Source organism: Tasmannia lanceolata, unplaced genomic scaffold, assembly GCF_043159265.1.
Source record: "Tasmannia lanceolata isolate RefF3 unplaced genomic scaffold, GAP_Taslan_0.1 ptg000018l, whole genome shotgun sequence".
Taxonomy (NCBI): domain Eukaryota; kingdom Viridiplantae; phylum Streptophyta; class Magnoliopsida; order Canellales; family Winteraceae; genus Tasmannia; species Tasmannia lanceolata.
Genome location: NW_027518695.1, coordinates 52,114,750 through 52,124,078, shown reverse-complemented (window position 1 = coordinate 52,124,078; position 9,329 = coordinate 52,114,750). Strand labels below are relative to the sequence as shown.

The window sequence follows — 9,329 nt, the reverse complement described above, 5'->3', positions numbered from 1 at the left end:
CCAGCCGCTAAATGCCTTTTGCGATGGACCCTAGCAAAGCCCATATTTTTTTGAATGGTAAAGTTATGTTTAATATTATTTTATCTTTATTTTGGGGTTTACTCTAACATTCTTGGTCCCTGGGTTTTTCCCTTTCCTTTTCTGTTTAAAAAAAAATGGAACAATTACCAATGGGGGACAAACATTAGGTGAAATTATCAACAGGACCCATGCTTTACAAAAATTATCAACGAGGGACAAAAGAGGTCTTGTCAGTAAAAGCTGGACGAAAATGCCCTTTGGCATTTACTACATGTTTTGACCTTATTTTTTCCTTCTTCCCTCTTCTTTTACTTTTCCATTATCACCCTTTTGATTTTTACCCTACTAGTCATCTTCCTCCTTGTTCAGCCACCATTGTTGCTGGCAAATCTTGAAAACTTGAATGTTGAGTTCTTACCATCTATCTCTTTGTATCTAGGTTTTGTTTTTCTTTTCTTTTTTAGGGTTTTGCACTATTTTTCATTCCTCTATTTCTGATTTATCTTGTTTAGGGTTTAAGCGGTTTGTATTTGAGGATGTGTTCCGGAGATAATGCATGGATGGCTTCACTCACTTTTTTGGAAGACAACTGGTTGTATAAGAAAAAGTTAATGTAATACATGAGTGGATGGCTACATATTTTTTGATTTACTTAAATTGTTTTTCGTAATACACAAATTGGTATGTAATACGTGAAGCACATTTAATGAAAACAATATCCATTTCTTTTGTTATTTCTATCATGAGCATAATTGTAATGCCATTAGAAGAGTTGCTATAGGCAGAGGGTTTTGTAGCAGAAGGGTTTATCAACTCTATGGAAGGGGGTTAGTAACTCTCAAAAGTAGGGTTACCAACTTTCGAATGGGCTTATCAAGTGCTTGAAAATTGGCCGAGGGTACTGGAGTTTTGGAAGGGGGTTTTCAAGTCTCTATGATTGGGGTTATCTAGTATAAAAAATGGGGTTACCAATATTCAAATGGGGTGATCAAGTCCCTAAAAATTGGCAAAGGGTACTGGAGGTTTGGAAGGGGGTTTTCAAGTCTCTGGGGTTATCTAGTATAAAAAAATGGGGTTACTAATTTCCGAATGGGCTTATCAAGTCCTTGAAAATTGGCCGAGGGTACTGGAGTTTTCAATTGGGGTTTTCAAGACTCTGGGATTGGGGTTATCAAGTATCAAAATGGGGTTACCAATTTCCGAATGGGCTTATCAAGTCCCTAAAAATTGGCCGAGGGTACTAGAGTTTTGGAAGGCGGTTTCAAGTATTTTGGATTGGGTTTATCTAGTATCAAATGGGGTTACCAATTTACGAATGGGCTTATCAAGTCCCTTAGAATTAGTCGAGGGCACTAGAGTTTTGGAAGGGGGTTTTCAACTCTTTGGGCTTGGGGTTATCCAGTATCAAAATGGAGTTACCAAATTCCGAATGGGCTTATCAAGTCCCTTATGAACACGTTTTTACTTGCTGTTTTTTTTTTCACTCTTTCATTTTCACCATTTTTTTCTTTCTACCCTACGATTCATCTTCCTCATCCTCCATTGAAAGGGAAAAGGAGAAATGCAAAACCCTAAAACGAACGAAAAACAAAACCTATAGATATAGAGAGATAGATGGGAATGAGTTCACGTTTCAAGTTTTCGAGCTTTCTCGCCTCTAATGGTGGCTAAATGATGAAGAAGATGACTGGTAAGGTAAAAAATACAAAGTTGAAAATGAAAAAGTAAAAAAAAGAGGGAAAGAAGAGAGAAGAGGGAAAAGTGGAAAAGCAAAACATGTTGCGTAAGAAAAGGGCATTTTCATTCAGCTTTTAATGACAAGACCTCTTTTGTCCCTCGTTGATAATTTCTGAAAAGCATGGGTCCTGTTGATAATTCCACCTAACTTTTGTCCCCCATTGGTAATTGGTCCTAAAAAAATTTATGTTGCCATTCAAAAAATATAAAATAAAGACCATATGATGTGAACTAGATCACATTAAAAAATGGAGAGAAAACTCCACGTAGGAGGAAAATAGGGGAGAAAAGACCTAAATGGAAGAGGATTCATAGTCCACAACTACGGATTATCACATGAAAAGATTCTACCCATCGGAGTCATCTTGGTCTGCATTGAAACAAGTTTCAAGTGGAATTGGATAATTTAAAATTAAAACCTTAGGTGAGCATCCTAAAGTGTATACAAGTTATTGGCGTAAGGGGCACATTCATGTGTCCTACAGGATAGTGTGACCTTCAGGATAGTGTGATCAACAAGTTATAGCAGATAATTTAATGGGCACATTCATGCGTGTTCCGAAAAAATGCAAGCAACTTCATGATTGGACATTGAATGCATAAACATGAATAAATCCTTTCAATTAAGAGTTCAACGTTTAAACATAAATATGTAGAACTCACAATCAATGTCTGGAAGTCCACTAATCAATTATTTCTAGTTTCCTATCGAGTGAAATGAACATCCAAAAGCTGCCAATCAAATAGAGCCTTCCCAACCTGGACGGAAACGAAAGAATTAGATATAAATATTGGAATATAACAAGAAGGCACATACCACTCTCCCAATGAACTTGAAGTAAGAAAGGTGATCTGTTTGATAAACAGAGTTGGGATTTGGCTGAAAATGTTGATTCATTGCCCATGATCATAAAAAGTAGAGCACCCTTGTCAAAAATAACCCTAGAAAACAAACAAAGACGCAAAAATGTATAGGGCTATACGGACTCGAACCATAGACCTTCTCGGTAATGAACAGTCAACCAGCCCTTGAGATCTTGAGCGGCATGCATCTGCAGTTGATTATATGAATCTTCAAAAGCTCTTCTCACTGAAATTCTTAGACAACTGTGATGATGATCGTACTGGTGTTTTATTTTTTATCGGAAATGAGCCCATTTGTTATCAAATTCAATAAAACGCAGGACTTTCAGCATAAGAGAGAATGACTTCTCAAGCAACCCAGGGTTTTTCAGAATAAAAGCATTTAACAGTTTACTGTGCTTTTCAGCTAACTATACAAAAGCAATTAGTTTATCATCAGCTTTTTCATGGCTCACAGATAATTTCCGCATACCAGAATTTGTGGCATCTTCAACATCAAAAGTCTTGACAGTGCTGAAGTCATGGCCAACAACTGACTGCCGAGGATGTGACCTTTCACAGGTTACAAAGAAGCGCTCTATGTATGGAAAAATATTCTGGGTACCTGCTGGAAGTCGATCTATTACACCAATGCTGGTGGATGCAGAGCACCCATATACAGTAGAAAAATCAGATGCAGAATCTGAACAGCTCTCTATTTTGCTTGTGCAAAAGTTCAACTTCATCCACAGTAGCTCCAAAAAAGCATTTATGTCCCAAACCTGAGAAAGATTGTCATTATACTCTTTTAAAGGTAGAAGCTGAGGAACTTTCTTCTCAAGTAATGACGCAATAAGAGAGATCAATGCCTGTAGAACTCTCAAGATTGCATTCCCATCGGTTGAAGATGTGCTCAGAAGGGCCTTTTCTGCCTCACCGAAGCTATGCAATTCACTCATTGCAGATTTACACAATTTTTTCACAGAAACTGCTAGCGCATTTATAAATAAATGGCAATGAATGGGAGCAATAGCAACTAACTTCTTCAATGCCTCAGCCACAAGACCATATGTATAATCTGACAGACTGCAAAAAAGAAGAATATGAGAAATCTGAAAGTAAGACGGAGATAACATTTAAAAAAATGCAAGAGGACTAGAACTATTTATCGAAGCTATGAAAGTTGTGGAAATGTACATTTCTCGAAGAAGCACACAATAGCAAAGACTGACACTTTCGTCCTAGAAGAAAATATGAGTGATAGATTCGAATTTGTATGAATAGATCATTATGAATATAGTAGAGAAAGGATAACTACCATTCACATATCTTTTAGGAGAAAGCCTAGGTTCATAGCTGTGATGCAAAATTATGTTCACCTAACAATTGAAGAGGTGTAAATATAGAGAGGAAAGCATGATACCAGCACAAGTTTCATACCAAAAAATGAAAATAACAGAAGAAGACAGAAGTATGTTATGCTAGGTTGAAGGTGCATGGTTCTAAGTAAATGGATGTAGCTGGCATACAATCAATTAAAATAGGCAGTATAATCCTAAGTATGTAAATTTTAATTTTGACAGAAGCACTAGCAGTTTTTCTCCATGCTTCTTGCATATGTTCAGGTTATATATGGATAAAAATGAGGGAGGATTATACTGATGGAACAGGGATCTCTTTTATCAAGCCCAGGATAAATTGGTGAAACTAGCAACTGTCAACAATTTCCCCAGATTGCATGTAATTGTGGTGAGTCTCATCTATCAAGACCAAGGCCCATTGATCTTGAGAAGATTAGAAGCCAAGCTACTGGGGTATGGATCCAACAGAGACTGTTAGTCGAACAATCACTTTAGTATAGATTCTTAATCTCCCGTATTTCCTTTTGACAACCATTGTGAATCTGGTAACTATGATCTTGGGAAAAGGATTAAGGGATTAAAAAGTTTTGAAATAGTTCCTTTCCAAGCCTTTCGTTGTGCCTCCAAATCCCTTTATCCGCCCAACTTACAGGAATAATGTCAACTTGGCACAGAAAGTTACTTGTACTAAAGAAATAGAGTTTATTGTTTGTTTCAAAGCCTTTGTTATGCCTTGTGATGGAGGAATTTAGTCTCAAGACATCAAGCTGTTAAAATTATCAATAAGTTTATGAGAATTTATTGTGATAATTCCATTGCGGTTTTTCGTTACAAGAACAAGAAATTAAGGGGTCAATGTAGTTTGACTTGTTGTGAGGAAAATTGTTCAAAATCTTAATTTTTTGTGGAACACAAAAGCACTGCACTTGTGTCGGCAGACTCCATGACCAAAGGCTTGCCATCGAAGCTCGGTAAAGAGCGTGTTGCATGCATTAGGTTGGTGGACAAGCATACCGGCTTTGGATAGTGGGAGACTACATAAAGATTCAGACAATTGTGTTGTGATAACAATATGTTTTGATTGATTCTAATATTTTACACTATGTGTTGCTCCGTAATTAGTTTTGTGCACATAAATGGATGTTATAAAACAAGCAAAGTGCCCATAAAAGATATAAAGTGGACCATAAGGTTGACTGTAATCATGTTGGTGGGGATAGTAGCTTTGTGGCCATGGGGATATTATTGGATAGAATTAATCCAATGATTACATTATCCGTTGCTTTTATCTTCACTGAATGGAATAGTAAGAAAAACCGTTGCACATAAAGTATGCCGATCAATGTGAAAGCCCACGCCGGCCAAGTGGTAGAATGTTAGAATGTTGCCATTCTTAGGTGCCCTGGGCATAAGCCATTCTTTGGAAAGTTTGGCCAAGTGTCATTCACAACATGGAAACATTCTTGCATTGACAAAAGGTGTAGAAGAAATTGTTAGAGGAATTAGGTCAAGCAAGTCTACTCACCGGTATGTCATTTGTCTACGATAAGAATTCTTCTTGCTTTGGCATCTATTGAGCAATATGTTGTGCATCAAATGGATGTAAAGACGGCTTTCCTTAATGGAGACCTCCCAGAGGAAATCTACATAAACCAACCTGAAGGGTTTGTCATGGAAGGCTTTGAGCACAAAGTTTGTAAGTTAAACAAATCTTTATATGGTCTTAAACAAGCACCTAAAATATGACATCAAAAATTTGACAAGGTAGTAAAGAGCTTTGGTTTTCAGACCAGTTACTCAGATAAATGCCTTTACTTCCGTTCTGTGTCGAATAAGGTTGCAATTATTTGCTTGTATGTAGACGACATATTGATTCTTGGTTCCGATCTCTCTGTAGTGAGTGACGTGAAATCAATGTTGGCTAACGAATTTGACATGAAAGATCTTGGTGTGGTAGACATCATTCTTGGTATGAAAGTAAGTTTTGATAGGCAAGGGATCACTCTTAGCCAAGCCCATTATATTGAGAAACTACTTTCTACATGGGGATACAGTGAGTGTAAACCGATTGAGACACCATTTGATTATACCAAAAAACTGAGACCTAATGAAGGAGCCAGCGTGAATCAGTTGGATTACTCTAAATTTATTGGTAGTCTCATGTATGCGATGAGTTGCACTAGACCAGACATAGCCTTTACAATTGGCATGCTGAGTTGTTTCACTAGTAATCCTGGCCATGAGCACTAGGATGCCCTTATGAGGCTGATATGATACCTTAAGGGTACTCAAGGTTATGCTCTATGTTATAATGGCCAACCTCCTATCCTGGAAGGATTTTCTAATGCATCATGGGGCTCAGAATTAGGAGACAGTAAATCTATTAGTGGTTATGTATTTACACTGGGTGGCGCTGCTGTTGCATGGAAGTCAAAGAGACGGACTTGTATAGCTCTGTCATCTATGGAATCGGAACTTTATGCTCTAGCTTCTGCAGGAGATGAAGCAGAGTGGATAAAAGATATGATCCTGGACATTCCATTGACCCATTTAAAGATTAACTCTTTAGATTTGTTCTGTGATAATCAAGCTACAATTACGATTGTAAAGAACTCACTCTTTAATGGTAAGAGGAGACATGTCAGGCTGAAACATGTCACGCTGAATTATCTTATCGAACAAGGTATTATCACTTTGGTTGATGTGAGGTCGAAGGATAATCTGGCCGATGCTTTTACGAAGGGACTGAACAAAGATCGAATATTCAAAACTGTGGGGGAGATTGGGTTAAAGACTGTGTAGACATGTCTTAACCTACATCCATGTTATTTTGAATTTTTTGAATCTCCCTTTCTTGGCCAAGATAAGCACTTATATATTTCAATGATGTTTACAGTTGTCTTTATGTCATTCCACATTTGATGACATGTCCTTCTTGGGAAAGGTTGTTTCATTCCAAACTCGATGATACAGCTTAACTCAATTCGGATATGATGGCTGTAACATTCCAAATGGAAACATGGAATGGTTCTTTGCAAAAGAAATTATTTTGGTGTCGTTCTTGTATTCAAACTTGACACTAGTGAATGGTTCTTTGCAAAAGAAACTATTTAGGTCTTGTTCTTGAATGAAACTTGACATTGATGCCTATTGATATTTGTTTTTTCAGCCAATATGAAATGGTACTAAGTTCTTCTGGTAGAACTAGATATGTTTGTATTTTACACAAATGATTGGATTCATTTTCATGAAATTCATATTTGGTAATTTATAAGAATTGGCGAAAATGGAGGAGATTGCCTCGATCTGGATTTTGATGGGGATGACTTACTTGATGAGTGAATCCTTATAGAGCAGTGGGGATTATTATTTTCTTTTCAGCTGGAAAAATAGTTCGCTTACACGTGAAACTGCTCTTGTTTGAGTTTGGATTATTTCTAAAACTCATGGTTAGTCTTAAAAGTATTCTTGTTTTCAATTGGATTACAGATCTTTTTTGATATGGTGCGATGGATGATTCAATATTTTGTTTGAACATCACATTATCTATCTATTGGATTGTGCTATATGTAGAACATAGGAGGGGATTGTTGGGTATATAATACAACCCATGTATGTTCTAATATAATAATGGACCGGTGTAGTGGGCCTACATGGGCTAGAGTCCATTAACCAGTCATTAACCCTAGTGTGTCTATATATATAGGGGCTGGAGGCAAAAAACTTGGTATTCCAAATTAGATACCTTGGGTGTAATGACTGGTTAATGGACTCTAGCCCATGTAGGCCCACTACACCGGTCCATTATCTTATTGGGCTTATATTAGAACATACATGGGTTATATTATATACCCAACAGAAACATGCCTTCGACGGTTTTGATGAGCTTAGCTTTGATAAGATTAGAGGCTAATTTTAGAAAGCAAGAAGCTTCCAACTTCTTCATATTGATTATAAATTACCCAACACTCCCTCTTCCCATACTCTCTTGATTGAAAATCACATACTCTCTCTATCTCTCTTGTTTTGGTTTTGGAGAAAAGAGAGCAAGTGCCCTTTTCCACGTCTAAGAGCGGAGGCTTTCCATCAGCCTAGAAGAGTAGGAGGGGAGAAGATCCTCAGGCGGTTTTTTTTACTTAGGCTAAAGTCTCAAAAGGGACTTTAAAGATCTGCCGGAAAATAAAGATCCGCCAGAAAAGTTAGAGGAGAAATTGTCCACTCACTCATGGTATATTTACCACTCTCTCTCTCTCTCTCTCTCTCTCTCTCTCTCTCGGAATTGAATTGTTTGATTTTGATATCCAAAGAACTGCGAGGGACCAACCATAAAGCTTTATGTGTTACAATAAGTTTTGGGAAATGATATCAGCAAACCAACTTTTTGTTATGCATGCTCTCTAGCTTGTTTTTTTCTTTTTTAATTGCTTGTAAGAGTTTTTGGGAACCGTAATGACCTTTTGAGAGCACTTTAAATACTAGAAGACAATATAGTGAGCACATATATTAATATATGGCTGTGTTGATATCATTTCCCAAAGTTTTTATGCGAATAAGATTATAACGACATTTCGCGGATGGGCTAAATAAGAATAGGAAAGTGATATATTTGCCACATTTACTTCCCCGGGTCACCCCTTGTAATGTAAAAAGAGTAGTCATAAATACAATTGGAGAGGGGTGAGGTGGCCCGGGGCAAATATATCATTTCCCTAAGAATATATGTAAATAATTTATAGAACTTCCAAAAGAAGCCTTATTCTTAAAACACAATCATAAACACTAAGAGTGTTGTTGGTGAAAATAAGGGAAGAATTATTCTGTAACAAGTTTTGGCCTTCCTGAACTGACTGAAAGGAAAAGCAACGAATTTTCGATCATGTCGACCCCAATCAATGGGCTATTCATGAAGCGGTCAAGGTGTTTCCAACATCGATTACAAACTGATATCTAACGTCAGCTTTGGCGAGCCGCGCAATGGCCTTGTTCACATAATCCATTGGAACAAGCTTGATATCTGCTATTATATTATGCTTGCCGGCAAAATCGATCATTTCTTGGGTCTCTTTCTTTCGGCCTATAAGACTTCCCGCCACAATCTTTCCCCCTGTGAATTCAAAATGAAGAAATCTCACTCCTTAAACCTGACTTAAACCTAATCAAAGAGACTAAACCCTGCTTGGATTGCAGGAAAAACATTTCTAGTGAAAAATTTTTCCTAGTAATTGTTACTTTCTTTTCCACAATGTTGATATAGTTAATGTAGACGGATGTCATTATAAATTAAGGCCCTGTTTTTTTTTTTTTTGGAATCGTAAATTCAGGCCCTGTTTAGATTGCAAGAATAACATTTGAGACAGAAATTTTTCT

At 37.1% G+C, this 9,329-nt stretch overlaps 1 protein-coding gene across 1 annotated transcript; it reads right to left on the bottom strand.

The window, feature by feature from the left end:
• Positions 1–3,032: 3,032 nt before the first annotated feature.
• On the bottom strand, positions 3,033–6,172 carry LOC143850432 (E3 ubiquitin-protein ligase UPL1-like). Its single transcript, XM_077359684.1, has 2 exons — positions 5,488–6,172; positions 3,033–3,687 (listed from the first exon to the last, which is right to left on the bottom strand). Exons 1-2 carry the CDS (start codon positions 5,553–5,555, stop codon positions 3,033–3,035), a joined length of 723 nt encoding a protein of 240 aa, XP_077215799.1. The 5' UTR covers positions 5,556–6,172.
• Between the last annotated feature and the right edge of the window lie 3,157 nt (positions 6,173–9,329).